Source organism: Tiliqua scincoides, chromosome 6 (genome assembly GCF_035046505.1).
Source record: "Tiliqua scincoides isolate rTilSci1 chromosome 6, rTilSci1.hap2, whole genome shotgun sequence".
In the NCBI taxonomy this organism is placed as follows: Eukaryota; Metazoa; Chordata; class Lepidosauria; order Squamata; family Scincidae; genus Tiliqua; species Tiliqua scincoides.
In genome coordinates, this window is record NC_089826.1 from 85,870,105 (window position 1) to 85,893,523 (window position 23,419).

At 45.5% G+C, this 23,419-nt stretch overlaps 2 protein-coding genes across 2 annotated transcripts in view; one reads left to right on the forward strand and one right to left on the reverse strand.

Annotated features, from left to right (window-relative positions):
- Positions 1 to 6,564, reverse strand: part of PARVG (parvin gamma) — a 30,460-nt gene extending 23,896 nt beyond the window's left edge. Inside the window, exons 1-2 of the mRNA XM_066632946.1 lie at positions 6,499 to 6,564; positions 5,707 to 5,746 (exon numbers count right to left, since the gene is read on the reverse strand). The gene's annotated coding sequence lies outside the window, so the exon portion shown is untranslated. The remainder of the gene's footprint in view (positions 1 to 5,706; positions 5,747 to 6,498) is intronic.
- A 6,372-nt stretch (positions 6,565 to 12,936) lies between these two features.
- Positions 12,937 to 22,797, forward strand: UPK3A (uroplakin 3A). The gene is made up of 6 exons (XM_066632947.1): positions 12,937 to 13,092; positions 14,788 to 14,945; positions 16,176 to 16,448; positions 17,261 to 17,343; positions 17,465 to 17,597; positions 22,689 to 22,797. Exons 1-6 carry the CDS (start codon positions 12,937 to 12,939, stop codon positions 22,795 to 22,797), a joined length of 912 nt encoding a protein of 303 aa, XP_066489044.1.
- The last annotated feature ends 622 nt before the right edge of the window (positions 22,798 to 23,419 follow it).

Below are 23,419 nucleotides of genomic sequence, written 5' to 3' on the forward strand. Positions count from 1 at the left end.
GGGAGTCTTTAAAAACCTCAGAAGGAATATATTTCATTGCAATGGCCACAAACCCAACAGGAACTTGAAAAATGGAGTCAACGATAAGAACATAATTGAGGCAATGAACCATCTAGAATTAAATTAAAGACCACAGTGTCTGCAGAAAGACAGGATAAATGTGGCAGGATAGGAAAAAATACAGAATCTACTTTTATTACCAGGGCTTTTTTTCTAATGGAACGCGGGGGGACGGAGTTCCGGCACCTTTTTGCAGGGGCCCCTCCCCTTCGGAGGCATTCCAGGAGGGCGGGGAGCAAAACAGAGGCAGAATAGACAGGCACAGGATTGGGCCCTGAGGCTGCCATCCTATCCACAGTAAGCCCCATTCACTAAAGTGGACTTCTGAGTAGACATGCATAGGATTGGGTGCAATCCTAGGCACTTTCCTGGGAGTAAGCTCCATTGACTAGAACGAGACTTACTTCAGAGTAGACATATCTAGGATTGGGCTCTTAATCCTGGCAGAGATATATATCTGCATCCGTTTTCACATGCTAAGGGCAGGTGAAAAGGGATTCTACATGTGTACAACATGCTGTCCAGCCTTGCCAGAGATCTTCCTCGTCCTTCCCCCACAAGCATGCCCTCCGCCAGCCAGCGTTTGCAGCTCCTCTCCAGCAATGCAGAGCAGCTGCTCAGGGTAGCAGAGAACATACAATTGCATGCCAAGCGCCTTCCCAAAGACACAGAGTATTCTGATACCTGAATTAAACCATATTTAATCGCTTGTTTGCAAAAGTAGCTGTTTCTATGTGCACCTAAGGACCCCTCTCATGTAAGAATTCCTTTTTTGTTCTTACTCCCACAGTTGCTTAGAGTAATTTTACCACATGGAACTCATGTAAGCCATTTTTTGGAATCCATTCACTGCTTCCTCTCCTCGAAGTAGTGCCACACTACATACTACACGCTACAAGTGCACCTGTACAGTATTTTTCCCCATGTGAAGAAAAAGTAGCTAGGGGGAAGGGGATGTGGAGATTGACAGCCCAATCCTATGCATGTCTACTCAGAAGTTCATCTTTAGGGGGGAATCACATAAAAATATTTTATTTCTCCAATAAAAAATGGTTTGTAAATAAATAAATAAATAAAAAGATTAACAAGTTGTGAGTTCCTGCACCTTTTTTTCCCCACAAAAAAGCACTGTTTATTACAATATGCTTATTAGCTGCAATCCAAACAACCAGGTGCTTGTACAATAAACCTTTCATTGTAATATTTATGGATAGGTATATTTATTATCTCAGTTTTATCCGCTTGGGCTAGGTTCCTGGAAACCGCGGGTACCGAATCATTGATCCTATGAGGAAAATGGGGTTAGGTTCCTGCAGACCCTCTTTGCTATATACTATATGAACTTTAGGAACCTGAATCTTACCTTGAACTCTATGGGCTGGGTGATAGTGGGGGCAGCTCAACATCTTGATAAAACACTTTCATCAGCACTACCCTTTGCCTCCATTGTTGAAACAATGTAAAAAGCACTTTAATTAGCACTTAACTGCAACATGTTAAGCAGGTGAGAACCACTGAGAACACTAAGAACTGCCTGACGCCTCTCAGTCTTGTCCACTATGAACGGGTGCAAAGAGAACACATATACGGCAACATAGGTTACGCTTTTATTGATGTGGATAAATGCATCCACAAGATGGGAGTTCATGGATAATGAGGATTGACTGTACAAAGGAGAGATACTCAAGAAACAGAGTTCATATGTAAAGTTTTGCACCAAATCCAGAGCTCAAAGCACACCATGACGAACACCTATACCCATGTAACATACCAACTGTAACTGGGCAAAGGTGCTCCAGTAGACAAACTGTCCCATTCTTGCAAAGGGTTGTGCAAGAAATGCTGCCTCCTTCATGGAAGTGATGGATCCTAATCAGCCTTTGTGGGTAGCAGCCAACAGTAACTGTCAAGGTTCCCAAAGGAATCTAGGAAATGTTCCTAAGTTGCAGCCTCAGGCAATGTTTACAACAGCTGACCAAAGAGGATTCAGTGCAATGATCTGTGCACAACAGTTACTCTCAGGGCAATTTCATAGGCTATCTTTGGACACCAGGTAGCACCAAAGGAATAGCAGACTGAATGTGCCAACTCTTCTCTTCATCATCTTGTACTGATTCGGACTCCCTTCTTTCTTTCTCCCCCTCCTCCCCCCGCCAGCCAAATGGCTGCTGCTTTTTTTCCTGATTGTGCACCTTGTTAGAGTTTTAGGGCTGGGGTCTGAAGGCAAGCAGGGATGGGCAGTTCAACAGCAACTCAGGGTACAAGCCTAACCAGGTTTACTCAGAAGTAAGTCCTATTTTCTTCAATGGGGCTTACTCTCAGGAAAGTGTGGTTAGGATTGCAGCCTCAGTTTGTGTCTGAATAACAGTGTATTCAGGCTAAGGAGTCGCCCCCTCTATAATAATGTTGGCAACCTTCAGTCTTGAAAGACTCTGGTATCGCGCTCTGAAAGGTGGTTCTGGAACAGCGTCTAGTGTGGCTGAAAAGGCAGATTCGGGAGTGACAATCCCTTCCACACTGGGAGCAAGTGCAGTCTGTCCCTGGTCTGTCTCCCTGGCTATGGGCCTTCCTTCTTTGCCTCAGACTGTTGGCCAAGTGTCTCTTCAAACTGGGAAAGGCCATGCTGCACAGCCTGCCTCCAAGCGGGCCGCTCAGAGGCCAGGGTTTCCCACTTGTTGAGGTCCACTCCTAAGGCCTTCAGATCCCTCTTGCAGATGTCCTTGTATCGCAGCTGTGGTCTACCTGTAGGGCGCTTTCCTTGCACGAGTTCTCCATAGAGGAGATCCTTTGGGATCCGGCCATCATCCATTCTCACGACATGACCGAGCCAACGCAGGCATCTCTGTTTCAGCAGTGCTGAAGGATTAGCACTTAGCAGTGCAGCTAAGGATTCCAGCTCGTTCCAGGACTCTGGAACTTTGTCCCGCCAGGTGATGCCGAGGATGCATCGGAGGCAGCGCATGTGGAAAGCGTTCAGTTTCCTCTCCTGTTGTGAGCGAAGAGTCCATGACTCGCTGCAGTACAGAAGTGTACTTAGGACACAAGGTCTGTAGGACTACGTGAAACTCCAGTGACCACTTGTGTCACTGGATCATAACTGCAATACTACTCCTGGACTACCTGCTGTGCAAGCAATAAGAGCAGTTCAACAACTCCTTTCTCCAGCAAGCTGCCATGGTGGGGTAGAAAGGCTGGGCCCTGCTGCTAGGGTTTAGGACCCCTGCTGTTTTGGGGCATGGGAGTGACAGCACCAGTAAATACTGTTGGATGCTTGGACAAACATTCCTTCCCTTCGCTGGATGGGCTGGGAAAAAGAGGAATCAGAAAGATATTAACTCTTTGCTCCTCTTGTTTTTTTATTCCAGTTATTTAGGTTCAAACTACACAAGTCATGGGACACCCATGTTGGCATCCTTTAGTCTCGGAAGACTATGGTATCGTGCCCGGAATAGTGTTCTGGAAGAGAGTGTCCTCTCCAGTGCGTGAAGCCTGGGCAAAGTAGATATGGAGGATAGACTGTTTCCCATGCAGCAAATCTCTCCACGTCGCTGAAATGGTCCAATGGAAAGGCAGAGGTATTCCCAAGCGGTTTCCCATCCAAGTACTAACCAGGCCTGACCCTGCTTAGCTTCCGAGATCAGGGATCGGCAGGGTAACAGTTTGCACACTTTGGCCCATAAGGCAGTCGAGGTTTGGGATCAGAGTTTTCCTTCTCTCAGATGAGCTGCCTTCCCAGGCTAACGAGTCCCATCTACCCGGGACACCCATAGGACACATGGGACACCCATGACTGGACGCTCATTTCTGTTTTCACTTTAGAATAGCCATGGAGGACTTTAAATTGGCTTGGAGATCTGGTGAGGAGGTGGTGGGTTCACTCTTTCCTATATTATTTCTCCATGAAGGGCAAACAGAAGCTTTTTATTTTTCTCTGCTGCTTTTCCATTAACGTTTGGAGAGTTCCTGCTAGGGCTGACAGCTTGCTCCTTTTCAGCGTGGCTGCACCAGTGGGTGGGGGAGGATGAGATTGGGCTCTGAATCTAGGGCAGAGACTCAGCTCTGTTGCCCTCCAATATTGCAGGGTACCAGCTGCAATTTCTTTAGCAACGTTTCTTAAAAACCTAAGTTGTTGTACCAGAACAGCAGGCTTTGTACCGATTCAAACGCTTCTGTTGTTGTTGTCGTCAATTGTTTTAGTTTTCTGTTCTGTTCTTCCAGTACAATGAAAACAAACCTCCTTCTATGTGGACCAAATGCATGAAGACTGATTAAAACTCCATCCAAAACCTACAGCGTACTTGGCTTTTTGCAAAACAAAAGATGTGTGATCTACACACAGGAAACCCCATATTTCCTGTGTAAATGCCGTTCTTACAATTTCACACTCTCTACTTCTTTAAACAGAGAAGTCACATGGCCACCTTTTACAATACCAGATTCTTCTTAGATAAGAAATGATGGTACTGGACCCTTACAAAGAAGATAATCGTTTAGAATTGTACAGACTTAGCAAGTACCAAGCAAGTCTACAGACAAGTAGTACACACACCAAACCAATTCCACACTCTGAGAGCCGTAGGGCGCAGTCCTAACCTGCTTTGCAGCCCCAACATAAGGGCAGTGCAGCTCCAAGGTAAGGGAACAAACATTCCCTTACTTTGAGGAGGCCTTCATGGGTGCCGCCCAATCGCAGGATGCAGCACACGTCCCATCGGTGCAGCTATGCCAGTGCTGGAAAGTTGGTTAGGATTTGGGCCTAAAAGGCTGATTTTTTTTTTCCCCAGGCAGAAACTTCTCAGCAATCTTCTCCAAGCAGTTATCTTTCTCTTCCTGCCCACCTTTAAACTTTAGGAGCTATTCTTTCCAGCTTTACTGTACTCAAAAGACAAGTGTGCCTTCAGGCACCTTTTATAACTGGCTGTGTTTAGATAAAGACTTGCTTGATGAGGCCTTTAAAAGACACAATTACAGTCGCATAATTACAGATGCAGTAAAGTGCAGTGAGTAGATTTTGACTGGGGAGACCCAGGTTCCAATCCTCGGGCTTGAAGGGAACTGAGGACCCAATTGTATTCAACTTTCCAATGGGCATGCACTGCATCTAGCAGTGGAGAAGGCCACTGGAGGCCTCCTCGAGGTAAGGGAGCATTTGTTCCCTTACCTTGGGACAGCACTGTAGCTGCATCAGTGCTGGAAAGTTGGATAGGGTTGGACCCTGAGTGTCCTTAGGCTAGTTACTATCTCTCAGCCTAACACACCTCACAGGACTGTTGTGACGAAAAAATGAGTAAAAATAAATGCACACTATTGAGCCCTATTGAAGAAAAGCTGTGATAACAACTGATCAAAATGTATTGTTCACTGTCAACTAGCAGGCCATGGAAGCACCTTGGAACAGAAAGTTATTTCTTCATTTGGCACAGAAGTGTAGCACAGCCCATAATATTATCTCCCCTGCAGGGACATGGAGACCATAGTTGGAGCAAGGACATGCAGAATATTATACTCTGATGTGCTTTTATTGCTGAACTCAAAAGACGGACAATCCTTATGACAAGGACAACAGTCTCCGATTGTGTGGGTGTAATTTATTGCATGGTGATTTATTGGGTACAAATCCCAGAAACACAGATGGAAACAACTTACTTTGGCAGATATCCAGAAGAAATGTGGGCTTCTTTATTTCCTACAGGAAAGAGAAACATATACACTAAATTGCACCAAAGAAAAACTGCACAGTGCATATCTTGGGGGGGGGGGGGGAAAGAAACCCCCCCCCCCCGTACTTAATCATATTGACTATTTTCAAATAGTTCGCTTAAAGTTGTGAACAGCTAGAGATACATTAGTTTGATTCACACAGTCCTCTGAAACAACTTCCCAGTTGCATTCTGTGCTTTTAAAGATTAAACCTTTCAATCTGCTGGGCTCCTTTGGAAGAAGGGGGGGTGCAAATATCACTGTTTCAACCTGAAGAAAGACTTTAAATTGTATTCACCATGCAAAAGCACTCAAAGGATACTCAAAACATCTTTTAAAAGCACCTTTTTCTTTTACAACGAAGGTGACTATATATTTGATCTACATTGGTCTAGAGTTGTCTTCAGGTGACAGCTACAGAAGCCAGAGAAAGAAAGCCAAAAGAAAACCCCAGCCCCCAGGAAAGGATGTAATTTGTTGCTGTCTGATGATGACTGTCTCCTTGTTCGACAGTTTAAAGAGCAGGAGGTGAGACTTTTTTTTGGGGGGGGGGGGAACTATAGTCACAGATCCTCCTGTGGAATGCTGTGGATAAAGAGAATTATATGAACAGTGTCTGTGAGTGCTGGATGGGTTTACATCCCCCCATCACCCCCCTTGACACCCCATATCCCCCCATCACCCCCCTTGTTTTTACAGAGATCTTTCAACTACTTCCCCCTTAATACTTGTACTTACTCTGGAGTAAACATGCAACACACTGTGCTGTTAGGCAGCCGCTGCAGACACTGTAGGTTCTGCTCTGAATGGGTGTCACTATCCATACAGCTACGCTGACGATGGTGGCCCAGCTGGTCCACAAAACCACGAAACCAACATCACGATGTCTTCAGACTCGGCAGGCTTGCAGAACATCTGTCAAGGACTTCCGCACTTAAGGAGACTGAAAGCTCACCAAGTGTGTATAAGAAGTAACGCAGACAATCAGCAGATAAGAAGGTGACTGACTACCCACAATTAAAACCCTATATTATATCTCTATTTAAACTACACTTTTCATTAGGATGCTTGTTGCAACAGTGGTGTAGCTAGAGGGGGTTGCAGGGGTAGCAACTGCACTGGGCTGCAGGCTGCCTGGGGGCAAGAGTCTGGCTGCCCACCTGCAAAATTGCACCCCCACCCCCAAGATCACCACTCATACCTTTTGCAAAAAGTGCTAGAAAAAGGCACTCTTTGGAAGAGAGGCAGCGGCAATTGCAGTGCCTGGCTCCTTGCTCCGGAAACTTGGGGGACAACTGTGGGGCTTGAGGGGCAAGCAGGAGAGGGCTTGGGCTGGAGGAAGGTAGCAGAGGAAGTGGAGCGAGCGACCAGAGACTCCAGTTGTTTCTAGATGTGACGTGGGGGGCATCATTTTCAACTTTGCCTTGGGCTCCAGGCTGGCTAGCTACGCCACTGTATTGCTAAGGGCACAATCCTAAGCAGGTCTAAGAAGTAATTCCTATTGTGTTCAATGGGACTTACTCCCAGGAAAGTGAGGTTAGGATTGCAGCCAAAGTGTGTTAAGGGATCTCATCCTTTCAAAGTGTCCTTCTCAACACTGGAAAAGAAGAGCCGGAGAATTGGCAGGCAGCCCCTACTGATAGACAACCATCATTGAATATTTGTATAAGCCTTTTCGTTTGTTTAATCAATATAATTAATTATTTCTAATCAGTAAAGGGTTGATAAATAATAACTTCTGGAGATATTCCAAAATTTATTTTGTTAGTCTTAAATTTGTACAATAAAACAAATTCTGCTATACAACAGTTTCCTGTGGATTTTTTGAGTGGCGTTTTTTTTGACTTAGGGCCCAATCCTATCCAATTTCCCAGTGCTGGTGCAGCTGTGCCAGTGGGGCATGCACTGCATCTTGTGGTGGGACAGCAATCACAGAGGCCTCCTTAAGGTATGGGAACGTTTGTTCCCTTATCTTGCGGCTGCATTGCGGTTGCCCTGGTTCTGGAAAATTGGATAGGACTGGGCCCTAAATTAGCAGCCCACATCAAAGTTTTGAAGTTCAGGGAAGTGGCACTGGGAAGGGGTTAACCCCTTCAGGGAGAATCAGGGAAGGGGTTTCGCTCTTGCTACACTGTTAGAGATACTTTATGCAGTTTTTTTTTTCCTTTTCTATTTTTCTTTTTTGTTTTTTATGTATTTTTATGCATTTTTTGTATTAATGTTGTTGTTTGTTTTTTTTAAAATATATTATAAATAAAATAAATATATCCAAAGAATCAGGGAAGGAGTTAACCCTTTTCTTCCTGCATCTGTTCTCTGACCTAAATCCCTTCCTCCTAAAGCTGCTATTAGCTGTAAAGGCAAAACCATACAGGCACCTTATGATTTGGGAGGGGGGATTTTTTAGATTGGCAAAATGGTGCAGCAGGAAAGGGTTAATCTACTGCCACCCCCCATTCTCCTGCATCCATTGACCAGTTTTTAAAACAGCAGTATATGGGGTGGTTAATTACTTTAAGGAAGGAATTTGGGAGGTGCTGATTGCAGATCTTCCACATCAAGTTTGATCCTTGGCAACAAACAGAAGTAGGTCCATCCATTCACTACTCCAGAGAGCAAGAGCGCAGGTACTGTATAATTCAGAAGAGAGGAATAGTTAAGTCATAAAGTTATTATATTATTATTATAAAGTTCTAATAGGAACATAGCTTTTCTAGATGAGATATAAATAAAACATAGCAGTATTTTTGTTTCTGAGAAGATTCTTATAAAATGCATGGGCCTGGAGGAGACATCATACTAACCTGGCATGCCATCCCTGGCACAGATGGTGAGAAAATAGGTTCAATATTGAAAAGGGGTGTTCTGTAATTGGGGCAATGTCAATTGCTAAAGCCTTGTCCACTTACTAACCTCCAATCTGGGACTATCCAGAACATGGTCTAAGTTCAGGGGCTAAGAATCTTGAAAGTAGACCAATCTTTCAACTTTAGGGCTTCTGGATTCCTAACAATTTTGGAAGGGGGGGGGCCATTTGCACACTCTGCAAAACTTAGTTCTTTACACCCTCTAGCTACACCACTGTCTACTACACATTTTGCTGGAGGTTTCTCACTATATAAGAGGTTAGATAAAATTGCCTGGAGGCAACCTCAGGCCTTTGTCGGAGAAGGCTTTGCTCTCCTGTGGACAAAAATTTACTTCTTGTAGCTGCATCACATTGCTGACTAATGCTGTGATCCACTGCCATTCCAAGATTCCTCGCACATGTTGTGTTGCCAAGCCAGATATCTCCCATTCTATACTTGCAACTTTGGTTATTTCTGCCTCAGGTATAAACTATGTCAATGTATTAATACTGCATCTGTCTCATGTCTTTAATCCTGCCCCAAGTACTGTGCTTCAAAGACTGAGAATGTGTATGCGCTATAAACTGTGGGCACGATCCTAACCAGGTCTACTTAGAAGTAAGTCCTATTTTGTTCAGTGGTGCTTACTCTCAGGAAAGTGTGGTTAGGATTGCAGCCTGTGTTGTCTAACCATCCCTTTCTTTTGCAGCAGCTAAGAGCAAGGGGTGTCTGCTCTCTCTTGGTGAATACCATAGACTACAACCATTGGTTCCGCTGGCCAAACACTCATCAGCATCCCTCTTGTTTTTCAGTACTGCACGATTGCCACAGGGGGGTTGGACCTCTGCAGAGCTCCACTGCAGTCCCCCAGGAGAGGGAACAGTAGTGACCCAGGCTACAATGTGCTCCTCCCCAAGTGGTTGGTAGGGGGGCCCGTTACTGTGTTGCTCATTTCTAATGGCTGAAATGGCCAGTGGTGGCCATTGGCTTTTTGGCTCTGAGCCTGCCCCGCCCCCTGCCCTGTTCACCTTTATGGCACTTCTCTGGTCATTTGTGTTAGGGCTGTGTGGATGTAGTGACTGGCTCCTTGAATGGCAGTTCCAACAACATGCCAGCCTGACACCAATGTTGTCAAATGTTGAGAACAAAATGGCTAGTATTATAATGCCGTTGTACAAATCTATGGTAAGGCCACACCTGGAGTATTGTGTCCAGTTCTGGTCGCCGCATCTCAAAAAAGACATAGTGGAAATGGAAAAGGTGCAAAAGAGAGCGACTAAGATGATTACGGGGCTGGGGCACCTTCCTTATGAGGAAAGGCTACGGCGTTTGGGCCTCTTCAGCCTAGAAAAGAGACACTTGAGGGGAGACATGATTGAGACATACAAAATTATGCAGGGAATGGACAGAGTGGATAGGGAGATGCTCTTTACACTCTCACATAATACCTGAACCAGGGGACATCCACTAAAATTGAGTGTTGGGTGGGTTAGGACAGACAAAAGAAAATATTTCTTTACTCAGCGTGTGGTCGGTCTGTGGAACTCCTTGCCACAGGATGTGGTGCTGGCGTCTAGCCTAGACGCCTTTAAAAGGGGATTGGACGAGTTTCTGGAGGAAAAATCCATTATGGGGTACAAGCCATGATGTGTATGCGCAACCTCCTGATTTTAGGAATGGGTTAAGTCAGAATGCCAGATGTAGGGGAAAGCACCAGGATTAGGTCTCTTGTTATCTGGTGTGCTCCCTGGGGCATTTGGTGGGCCGCTGTGAGATACAGGAAGCTGGACTAGATGGGCCTATGGCCTGATCCAGTGGGGCTGTTCTTATGTTCTTATGTTGTGCTGATGTGCCAATAATGCACCAGCAGGGCGTTTCCTGGGCAGGATTTGGATATGATGGATGTTGCACTGGGGTCAGCGCATCACTGGCAAGGCATCAGAATAGGATTTGACCAGAAGGCTGCAAGTGTAGATAACCTTTATCTGTGAGTAAATCCCACTGATTCAATTGGATTTATGTGTGCATAGACATGAGTAGAGTTGCCCTGTAAGGCTGCAGTCCTATACAGACTTTCATGGCCTAAACCCCATTGAACAAAACTGAATTAATTGATGGCGAAAGGAGAAGGGGATGGCAGAGGGTGAGATGGTTAGATAGTGTCACAGAGGCTATGAACATGAATTTGGACAAACTCCAGAAGTTAGTGGTAGATGGGGGGGGAGGCCTGGCATGCTGTGATGCAGGGGATCACAGAGAGTCAAACACAAGACTCTCCCCAAGATGCCTGGCAATGCCAGGGAGGTGGGACGCACAGATTGAATACCTCAGTAACAGAGTAATTGCAGAGTCTGGGGAAGGGCCCCTGACAGGAGGCAGAAGAACTGGGCACCCTCTGATTGCCAGGGCCTTCTCCTCCGCCTCTTGCATCCCTCTCTCACCGCAGAGGAGTCCTCGACCTTCTCTTTCTTTTCCAGCTTCGGCCCTGGAGGTCCAGCAAAAGCAGAAGAAGGGAAAAATCTGCTGGAGTTTGCTTGGACTGCTCTTCAGGAGACAGATACCATCCTTGGATACCACCCTATACATTGCCGTCCAGATGCGGGGTGCTTTACATGTGTGGGACTCTGCCTGCCCCAAGGGGCTTCCAATCACTACACATCTGAACTCCCAGCCTAAAATATTTTTTTTTTTGGGGGGGGGGGGGGGTCCATTCTTTGCTTCCAAACGTATCTTCCAGCCAGGCTGGCATCCACCTCGCTCCAGCCTAAAGGGGTTTCCATTAAGTCTGCAATGGCCACTGGGGGCCCAACTGAGGAAGGGGGAAAGGGCACCCACTAGACCCTTCCCCAAGGCAGGCTTGCTCGCTTTCAGACAAAGCCAAGTGAGGTTTAATAGATTAGATGGTGCAGAAAATGGAGGGGGGCCACAAGCTCGCTCACTAATCCAGTTGCAAGGTGGAGCAGGGGTGGCTGGGAAACAGAACTCACGGGTGCATGTGTTCTCTCTCTGATTCTCGTTTCTTTAATGCACACACTGCCTCCCCTTAAGACACTCATAAGAACAACCCCACTGGATCAGACCATAGCCCCAACTAGTCCAGCTTCCTGTATCTCACAGTGGCCCACCAAATGCCCCAGGGAGCACACCAGATAACAAGAGACCTGCAAGGCTTCCTGGGAATTGTAGTTAAGAACATAAGAACAGCCCCACTGGATCAGGCCAGAGGCCCATCTAGTCCAGCTTCCTGTATCTCACAGTGGCCCACCAAATGCCCCAGGGAGCACACCAGATAACAAGAGACCTGCATCTGACATAGCCCATTTCTAAAATCAGGAGGTTGCACATACACATCATGGCTTGTAACCTGTAATGGATTTTTCCTCCAGAAGCTTGTCCAATCCCCTTTTAAAGGCACCCAGTGTGAGATGAAGTGAGTCATTGCAGCTGTAGCAGCACCAAATCTGATGCAGCTGTGAGTTGGGGGCACACGCAAAAAGAGTAGAAAACCAGAGGAGAGCTGATTGGTGGACAAATCAATTCATGGGGGTGTAGGAAATATAGGCTAGAGGAGGGGATCGGTGTGAAGTTAGTATTTCTGAGTGATTCAGCTGGAAGGGGTGGGCTTCTGTTCTCTGGCTATGCAGAGTCATTTGGTGGTGCTGGTTTTTTGCTGTTTGTGGAAAGGATGTGTTGGTAAGTTATTACTTGTTCCTGCTCTTATTTTTGCTACCTGATTGGGTTAATTTTGGAAACTTCTGAAAGGAAATGCCTTTTCTTTTTCTAAGAATTCAAGATCTACTTTTATTTTCTAGATTTAGGCAGTTTCTGCCCTGTGTAATGTGAGGTATAATCTGGAAGTAGGACTTTTTTTAGTATGTTTTGGACTGCTAATCTCTCTCATAGCTTAGACTGCTAACCTGGGTGCCCAACTAGTTGTAAAGGCTTCTACAGCAGCCTTTAGAACATGTTCCAGGGTATTAAGTATTGGAATGCAAGTTTGAGCTTGGTTGGGGCTAACTGTAATATGTTGTTCAGGGTATAGCCTACAACTACAGACTTTTTTTTTTTTGGTCTTGACAGCTCAGTATCTGCTTGATGTATGTATTTTACTCAATGAGCTGCACTCCCAGTCTTCTTTTTTTTTTTTCTTGTGGATGATACCTTTACTACTCTTCCTTTCACAGGGTTTGTTATTCTTTAATGCTTACATGTTACCACTTTTCCTAGCTCTGTGTCCTTCCATCCACAGACCTTGCCCATGGTAGCCATGTTGAAGTAGACCTTGATGATGCTTTTCCAACCAAGTGCTAGGCAAGGGGTTCCCAACATGTGGACCCCTGTGGTCTGCAGGAGCACGAGTGGTGGTCCGCAAACCAGCTGGACTTTGCAGTTGGAAGATGAGCTGAGCACTGTACTCATAGCTTTTCTGGTGCTTATTGAGGTCTGCCTGCCCTCCCTTGGTTATGATTGGCCCAAAAATGGGGTAATCTGACAGCCATTGGCTAACACCACGTCCTCCTGCAGCTGTGCACACCATGGTCTGCAGCAGACCCAAGTAGCCCACAGAAGGGAACTTCTGTGCTAGACAGTGGAAGCAATGGAAGTGTGTAATCCTTCCATGTTTGGTTAATAGGACTCCATAGCTGGTGTTCCTGTGTCTACAATTACTTTGTTTTGACAGGGAAAGCTTCTTGCCTCTTCACAATGAGACATCCCTATAGGCTCCTCTTTGGCACCATAGTACAGGTGTTCCCCATTATCTGTGGGGGTAGTATTCCTCCCTCGTGGGTTCTGAAACCATGGCTGGATGGGAACCCTATTTTAAAATAAAGTTGCTTTTTAATTTACCCTGGAGATTCAGAATGGCTGTGCAAGGCATTTGAGGTGTTAATTCTAATTGGCTAGTGAAATTGACTGACTCTAAAATGGCTGTGCAAAGCTCTTGGATGGTGTGGAGAGCCTGCTGAATGGCTTGGCAAGCAGCGGCAGAATAGTTTCAGGATAGCTTGCTGGGGAACTGCAGGTAAGTGAAACTGTGGATACTGGATCAGCAAGTATGCAAGGATGTCTACATAAGAGCCTACATGACAATTGAACCTAGTCACTGGCTACTAGGTTTTTTACCAAGGGCTGCTGAACTTAACTCCCTCCTACCTTCATTCAGGCCGTTAAAGTGGGAAATGTGGGGCTGGAAATGTGCCCTGTGTGTGCTGTACTTCCCACGCAGAGTAATGAGGAAGGGGCGGCTTGTAGGACTTCATCTTCCCATTGGCTAAAGGAGTCCTTGTCTCCCAGACCCTTGTATGCACTCCTGGCTCACTGACTTAACACTCCCAGTGAGCCAGAAATGTATGTTCCTAATTTATGTATCCAACGATCTCAAGGGCTTTGGCACTCCATGAGAATGCAGGGTACAATTCCCAGGCAAATAAGCCCAACACTGAGTGCAAGTTCTTGCACACCTCTGCCTGACTGGTCAAACATTCCCAATAGATGGGTGTTCAAAACACCATGGAGTACAGCCCAACTATAGGTGCCACAACCCCTTTTAAACAACCAGTCCTCTAGCTAAGTGGGAGATGAAGTCCTACAAGCTAATCCCCAGCCCTTGCAAGCTCTTAGCTTCCCCAAACTCCAGGGACCTGGGCAGCAAGCCTCTGCCAGACTTGGGCGGACCCGTTGGACCAGAGAAAGATCCTCCTACATGCATTCATCCATCCCCCTCTGGATTGCAAGATGTTGTGCCCTTATGAATGCAACTATTATTATTATGTTAATGTTTTTATTTTTTAAATTATGTTTTTAATCTGTTGTAAGCTGCCTTGAGTCCCTTCAGGGAGAAAGGCGGGATAAAAATAAAGTTTATTATTATTATTAACAGTATTTATATACTGCTTTTCAACGGAAAGTTCACAAAGTGGTTTACAAAGAAAATCAAATAACTAATGGCTCCCTGTCCCAATAGGGCTCACAATCTAAAAAGATGCAAAAGAACACCAGCAGGCAGCCACTAGAAAAGACACTGCTAGGGTGAGGAGGGCCAGTTACTATCTCCCTGCTAAATAAAAGACGAGCACCCACTTGAAAAAGTGCCTCTTAACTCAACTCAGTTGTTTTGGTCTTGATTGAAATATGGTAAAATTATTGGAAACATAACTTTTTCTCTTCTGTAGTCCAGATTCTAAGACCACAGATTGCAAACCCAAAGTTTGCTACAAACAATCCTACCCTGACTACAGTTGCTTTAGAGAAGCCTTTCTGTGTGTTTGATGGCTCAATGATGAAAGGAGCTTCCTATGAAGTATACCTGTTTGTCATCATGGGGCATTCTGGTAAGTGATGGTTGTTCTTGTTGCTTAGTCTCTGTTTAGCCACTGAAGACAGATGAACATGTGAATAAGTTTTTAAATCAGCAATTTTCAACTGGGGTGCCGCAAAAGGTCCAAAGGTGTGCTGCAGGAGTTTGGAGCACGTTTTCACAGTTTGGGTGAAAATGGCTAAATAACTCTTCTGGGTTCTGTGGCAGATCTGGTTGAGGGACAGGCAATTGGTTACTACAGACAGTTGCCCTAGAAACAGAACCTAGAAGAGTCTCCTAGAAGCCAGAGGTGTCATTACAGGAGGTGAAGACTTGTAGAGAAGACCATAGAGATCACTTGGTGTACCATGAGAAGAAAGGATGTTTAAAACTGCTTGAAAAGAGAACCAATAGCATGGATGGAGCCTGCTCCACCTGATATCTCTATTAACAGATGTGCAAGTCATTTTTTGATGCAGTCTGGAGGTGGGACATGCATCCCTGAATATATCCTGAAAGAAGTCCAGGCACATGCTACATTCTGATGTGGGGATGCAGCGAGCTAGACACAGCTTCTTTATGGCTATGGGTTTCATTTCTTTTCGCCTAATTCTCTGCTAGAACTGTTGTGAAGTTCTAGCTATCTGAATTTGTGGACAATGCCTTTTTTCCCAGGGCAACCTGGAAGTATCTTAGTGGTTGAGTGCTCTGTCCCCAAAATGGGTGGAAAGGGAGCAACTGCCATGCAGAAGCAGTTTAGATATACCAAAGAGATTTAATTGGCAGAAGGGGTGGCATCCAGAGTGGGCAACTTGTGCTGGATGCTATCCACTCCAGGGGCAGCCAACATGCCCCTTCTGTCTCTGTGAACTTGTGTCAGCTAAAGAACTAGTGCCATAAAGAGCTAGACCCATTGTGGAACTGGGGGGCTTATGGAAGGGTAAGGGAAATATTTTCCTTTCCCCTACCAAGCCTCCTAATCTGCCCTCACCCCTTGCTATGGCAGGGAAGGGGATCAGATTGAGCTGTGAGGCATGCAGGTCTTTTAGCTTAATGTCATAGTAATTGAGGAATGAAAAGGCATTGTAAACCAGTCTATCAAGCCAGGCCCAAGGTCCTGTGGTATCTGGGCAGATGAGCAAGGCATGTCCCGCACCTGCAGAGTGCACCATGCACATATCTGACTGAATTTAAACCATGGTCTCCATTACAGTGCTGCAATGTAAAATAGCTGCATGAACTTGTTTTTCAACCTCTGTTTCAGCAAGTGCTTCAGTGTCTGTAACAGACAGTAGTAGTAAACCACTTGGTGCAACTTTCCGACAAACCAATGGTGGACAAAACAGGCCGTACAAAGCTGCAGTGTTTGATGTTCCCAGCTGTGCGTCGCCTCCCAAGCTGTCTGATGCTGCCGATCCAATCCAAGTACCTGCTGTCCTGACCCAGTATCTGGTCAGAGTTGGCAATGATTCATCTTGTTTATATGACCCAAATTTCCTAGATGTTTGCAATCCACCTCTCTTCCAAGACACAGCCTACAGGTATGAATGTCCTGGGGTCTGTGTGGCTTATTTCACGCCCTCCAAGGCAACATTAACAGCCAGAGTATTCTAAAAAGAATTGGGTATGTTCTGTCTTAACTGATTAATGCAATGTAAGTTCTCAGTTGACTTGCAGCTGACACCTAACTGCAGTAAAAGTCTCGAAGGATTTAATTAAAAATGCAGGTTTGATGGCTCAATCCTATGGAGCTGTATTGCTGCTGAAACTAGCATTCTGGTGATGGTTGATGTTTTATGACATTGTAAAAGCTGCTCTGGAAGCACATGGCAGTGAGGAAGAGCTCTGCCAATGTCAGCAGGGTGGGTGGTAGGGGAGGGATGGGGCATGTAAGAGGCAGGTTTATATGGGAGTGTACAGCCTTTCAAACAGACTAGGTTAAAGCCACTATTTCAGTTGTTGACATATTAAATACAAATATATAGAGAAGTTAAAGCTGTCAAACTTGTTTAAAAATGTAGAACATCTGGTTTATAGGAAAATTTAGGAGGGGACCCCATTCAGGCATCTTGCCCCAGGCCCAATGCCAGCTCTTGGTGGCCCTGGCTGCACACAGCCAAACCCCTGCATACAATTTGGTGGATGTCTGCAGATCCCTTAGTCAGTGATGTCAGTGGCACATAGATACCAATGGGAAACATTGCAAGCGCTTGGTCTAATTCATAACTGAGTCAAACTGCATCTCTGTACATTGTGTACAATATGTGTGCATGATAGTACACATACATATGGCACTATAAAGTATGGGTACACTTTCTTGAGATGCCCTGTGTGTGCACTTTCTTGATTCTAGGTTTAAATACCTTCTGGTTGACAGAACAGCTGGCATCATGAGAGACCAAACTCTCTGGTCTCATCCAACCAAAACCAAGATGTGTAAGTATCCTGAGAAATGTTGCTGATTATAGTGCTCCAAAATTCTAAAACCAGCTGCTTGCGAGTTACTCACAAAAGGAAACATGGCAACAACTTGAACATACTGTCTCTCTATTCCTAGTGAAGCATTCTGGGACTATTGATAGTTCACCTGGTCAGAGAAGCGGTGGAATGATAGTCATCACCTCCATCCTGAGTGTGCTGATGTTCTTGCTAGTGGCTGGATTCCTTGTTGCCGTGTACTCAGCTGTAACGTGAGTCTCATCTGTACTTTGTCTCTGCTTGCTATTAAAATGTAGGTCAAAGGAAAGGAAACTGTACACTGTACAGGACTTATCTTGCAGAATGTGAAATAATGTGTTTGAATAAACTTTCATGTTGCATGTGCTAAGGGGAATTAACCGTTCAGTACTCCATAATATTACACATCAGAAGGAAGGAAGGTATATGATGATCCTAGGAAAGTTGCTATTTTGCTGCTGTCAGAAGGATAACACTGTCCCAGCATTAAGAAAGCACAGGTATTGTTGCAAGGTCAAAAGCAAAGTTCAAAAGCAAACTCAGTAGGCAAGAGTGGTGATCGCCTGCAAGCTTTATTTTGTTGCCAGCAACGGGCTTCTCAGGGACTCCTTGTCCAAAGCGATGAGAGCAATTTTCCAGTGTGAGCCTCTGACTTATATTCTATTCTGGCTCCTTTGTTTGAGGGGTCTTACACCTCTCGTTGGCTGGTGTGTGACATCAGAGATGGGGCTTTCTCAGGATTAGCTAGAGATAACTTTACAAGCATTTGATTGGCTGGTTCCGAAAAAGGCAAAAATGTACATTGAGACATATATATCTTAAAGATTTCAAAAGCCACTAGGTGGTACTCTTTACTCAATTATTACAGAACTGGCATTTTTTGGTATGTCTTTGTGGTTATCTTTTGGCACTCTTTACTTGTTTGACCCTGACATGTTGCAAAGAGCTCCCAGTGCTCTCTCTCTAAATTCCTTTCTTTGTTCTTCCCAGACACCATGGGGCTCTGTGCCAACATTGTTTAAACCAAGTCCTCTGGCTTGCCTGTTTCCGTGTGTGATTCCATATGTGATCTGTTACCTTTTGAGATGTTGTTGTTGGCAACCTTCAGTCTAGAAAGACTCTGATATTGCGCTCTGAATGGTGGTTCTGGAACAGCATCTAGTGTGGCTGAAAAGGCCAATTCGGGAGTGACAATCCCTTCCACACTGGCTGCAAGTGCAGTCTGTCCCTGGTCTGTCTCCCTGGCTGTGGGCCTTCCTTCTTTGCCTCTTTGCCTCTGACTGCTGGCCAAGTGTCTCTTCAAACTGGGAGAGGCCATGCTGCACAGCCTGCCACCAGGTGGGCCGCTCAGAGGCCAGGGTTTCCCACTTGTTGAGGTCCACTCCTAAGGCCTTCAGATCCCTCTTGCAGATGTCCTTGTATCGCAGCTGTGGTCTACCTGTAGGGCGCTTTCCTTGCACGAGTTCTCCATAGAGGAGATCCTTTGGGATCCGGCCATCATCCATTCTCACAACATGACTGAGCCAATGCAGGCATCTGTTTCAGCAGTGCATACATGCTAGGGATTCCAGCACGTTCCAAGACTGTGTTGTTTGGAACTTTGTCCTGCCAGGTGATGCCGAGAATGCGTCGGAGGCAGCGCATGTGGAAATATAGTGGTGTAAACATATATTTAATACAAGACAAACTAAACTCTTATTGTACAAAAGGATTTTAAGGGACCTTTCTCATTCATTTTAACTAAATCCAGCCCCTTCTGTCAGCTTTCAGCTCAGAGGCTCTCATGATGTTTTGCTGATCAGGGGACTTTCCCATATCTGTTTTCTGTTATCTTCTGTCTAGCTGGTGTTTACAGGTGCTTGTATCTTAGAAAATGCTATTTCTGCTTGCCAACAGATAAAATTGCATTACTAAGGCACTTCCATCTAATGTTTCTAGTTTTTCCACTAAGATGTTGCAAGTTGTGTGTCTTTTCAGCCTCATATTCTGTTTTCCCTGCATTCTGGTGCCAAGACAGATAACATTGCCCTCGCTTTTTGTTGCAAAGTCTGTTTTTAAGAAACTACCCCCTACTTGCTCTCCCGTATGTTGTAGCCAAAAGCTTCTCTGAGATGCAACAAATTCTGCAAAGCTTGGAGTTTTCAGGTTTGCAGAGATACAGGCTGAGACAGACCCTGATTAGAGCTGGAATGGCTTTTGCCAGACATCTGCCTCTCAAGGTTGCATTTTGGATCACATCTGAGACTTAAGCATTTTGAATTTAATGGCTTCTACTATTCTGTGTGTTTATGCTTTAATCAAACTATTCTAACAGCTAAAACTCATTACTATGCCTTTATATATAGATTATAATTTTAAGCAATAACTGAAGAATTATTTGGCTTGCATGCTAACTTTGTGATCTTTGTGTAATACTTTCTAAATAGCTCTTTTGACCTGAAGCTTTGGTGTAAATAGCTCTTCCCAGTGCATACTAGACTGCATTTTGGTTTAAAAGGGAAAGCCTGTCTGAATTATGTTCTAAAATCCAAAATGTTCTCTGTTTAGTCTGACATGCAGGCAGTTGTGCTGGTGATAGGAAATTCCCTCCCTCATGCTGGCTATTCAGAGATAGTGCCTTATCTGATGGTTTGGCAGTCTGCCCAGAAACATTCCTTGAGACTATTTTTAACAGCCAGCTTGCAATTTGCAGACGGAGACCAGAGAAATGCTTTTTGGTTTTAAATTTAAACATGTGAGCATCTCCCTATAAGTTTGTTCTGTTAGGCTTTAAACTAATAATTTGTTTAATTGCCCTAAGCTAATGTTTGTTTATGAACAATTTAGCTATTAACACCCATAACATAGCATAAGCACTATTAACATAAGTAAATATTTGGTTTGTTAGCATAAGTGGCTTTCATGGCCTTGCCTCAGTATGTGAGTCAAATGCTTTGTGATGTACATCAATGTGTATAGTGATGGAGGAGGAGGAGTTCTGGTGTTGGTGGCCTCCTGCCTTATCCCAAATCTACCCCTATACCAGAGCCAAAACTGGTAGACTCCACAGCCACGACCAGGACAAAGCCAGGCACACAGAGACTGTTGTGGCAAGCCTGCCTCCCAGTAACATATATGGTTAATTCCCACAAACCTATGCTGTGGCATGTAACCCAGAGTTTAGACTGAGTGTAACCAAGAACCAAAATGTAAAAGGTTTATTAAATTAAAAAGGGGGTGGATAATGCAAGAAGAATAGAACAAAAAGGTTTGGGGAAAACTGCTTCGAGTTTTAACAGTACTGAGTACATAACTTGCAAGCAGGTAATTACAGGCCAACTAAAAACAAAACAATTCCTTTACTCTCTCTGTTCCCTAACTAGTACTTTGAGGTTAGTGTGAAGAGGCCCATCATACACCTTTGGTCCCAAGGTGGAGGGGGTGACAGCTTAGCTACACACAGATGTCATTGTTGAGGGACCTCAGCCAGAATGTGCTGGAACACCCTTGAACTAGACTTTGAGAAGCCTAGGTGCTGATGTCATGCGTCTGTTCAGTTTGAGCATTCAAACCCACTGACCAGGCCAGAGGGTGCCCAGGTGACTATAAATGATCCAATGAGCTGGTGTGTGTCAGTTCTAGCAATTGAGCTGGCTAGGCCTATTCTGGCTGAACCTGGATGAAGTAGCTGGCAGATCCACAAAGCAACCTGTCTGCTGGCAGACTTGGAATCAGAGTTGGAAGGGACCTAAAAGGTCATCAGGCTGATATGTGCAGAACTTGAGCTCAGTTGACTGCTGTAACTTGGTCTGGTGGGAGCCTTTCATGAGCCAATAGACAGTCTGTTTGAGTTTGTCTGAGCCAATAGTTACAAAGTTTTGTCTGAGCCAGTCTGCTCACTGTTGAGGAAAGTGAACTGTGTATGACCTGGTAACAAGCCCTTGAGAGTTGGAGGACCAAATGGAAAACTGCTGCATTGGAGAGACAGGAGCAGGACTGGAAGGGGCTGAGCAGGAGACTTGAGTGCCCTGTGCAAAAAGGCTGCAGTACCATCAAAAGGAAGCTAGAGGGCTGCCGTGTGCAGAGCCACTGAGGCTATAAAAGGGGCTGCAGCAGCGCAGAGAGTTCAGAGACCACCAGGGAAGAGCTGCCAAGAGGAGCTTCAAGGTGAAGCTGCAGGACGAGAGACCACCAGGGAAGAGTTGCTGTGAGGAGCTTTGGGAAGCAGCTGCAGAAAAGGAGCTGGAAGCAAGCTACAGAGACCTCCCGGAAGAGAAGCTGTGAGGAGCGAGCTGGGAGAGACCAAGCTGCAGAGCGGAGCTGAAACCTGAGCTCTGAGGGAGAGCTGAGGACAGAGCTGCTGGAAGGAGCCCTGACAGAGCCTCTTGCTGGAGCTGAGAACCAGAGGGGAGCATCCGTCAAGCCTCCAGTCTTTGGCCTGCTTCAAGTCCTGTCTCATTTGGAGGTCATTTGAAACAAGGTCTTTCCATTGTTTGGTTCATGTTCCATTCCTCCTAATAAAAGGCCTTATACTTAGCTTGGTGTCACTGGTCTCTTTCAATCCTCCATAACAGGGGTGTCCAAAGTTTTTGGCAGGAGGGCCACATCAGCTCTCAGACACTGTGTCGGGGGCCGGAGAAAAAAATTAATTTACATTTAAAATTTAAATTTACATAAGTTTGCATAAATATATTAAAGATGAACTTATATGAATGAATGAAGGTCTTGCAATAGCTCAAGGCTTATAAAAGGCCTTGCACAAAGCAAGGCCGGACTTTCCTTTGCTGCTGCTGCTGCTGCATCACAGAGGTGAAACAACAAGCAGTGGAGGGAGCCCTCATCCCACAGCTCACGCGAGAGGTCAAACAGTCGTCCTCATGCTGAGAGCAGTTGCGTCGGGCCAATGCAGGCTCCAACGAATCTCTGGAGGGCCAGAGGCTCATTGGAAATGGGGCTCCCTGAGGGCTGCATTGATAGGCCTTGAGGGCCGCATGTGGCTCCAGGGCCAGGGTTAGGGCACCCCTGCTCCATAACAAGGTCCAACCGCCTGCCTGTTGCAGGAAATCCTCCTAGAAAGTATCTCCTGCAGGTGCTTGTCAAGCCTCTGCTCGAAAATGTCTAGAGGGAGAATCCACCACCTCCCTCTGCAATCTGTTCCACTACCGAACCATCCTGACCATCTTTCTGCAATGGTGCTGGGACTGCTCCTTGAGGGAAGCCTCTTTCCCATTTGGCCTTATGCCGAGGCTTAAGGGGAATCGATGGGGTGGGGCGAAGGAAGCAGGAGCTGCTAATTCATCACAGTAGAAACCATTCCTTTTGTTTCTCTTCCCCCCCCTCCCCAGGGAATCGGAAGACACTCTGACTGAGACCAGATATGAATCCCAAGCTACGCAACAAGTCGCACCAGCACTACAAGAGCTTTCTGAGCTAGCTGCTTCTCCATGTCATTGAAAGTGTCCTGAAGATGCAGTTACAAGTGACCTGGACCACTGCTCTGAACTACAAGTGCTTGGATACAAGTGCCTGTGACTACCAATCTCCATATTTTCAGTAGCAATTGCTTCATGCATTGGTCTAGCTGGTTCCTGACAGAGCAGACTCTCTAGTAACACTTGCTCAGCTTTGAATCTTTGCATAAAGGAATGTGCTATGATGCAAGAACCCTCCTTCCCTTGAGAAACCTAGTTGTCTTCTGACATTCTATAGTCTGTCTCCTGTTTGCAGGAAGATTTGCTTTCGGTGGGGTGGGGGAAAGCACAATCACCAATCTGCAGCATTCCTACGGAGCAAGACCTGCCCCATGTGACTGGAGCCCTCTTTGCTTTGTGTTGGGTTTTATAATGCGTACAAGACATTTCCAGCTAGCTTGTGTGAGGTGCTGCGATTGATTCACTTGAAGCCATAGTGCAAATGTGAACCTATGTGGATGTGATCATGCACCTGAAAGCATCTCAGTCTTGATGCCATCATCTACGAGTCTTTCAAAGTTGGGAAGAACACTGATGGGTGCATGTATACCACAAAGCTAGAAGCTGAAATGTGAGCAAAACTCTTCTTCAACTGTGAGCTTGCT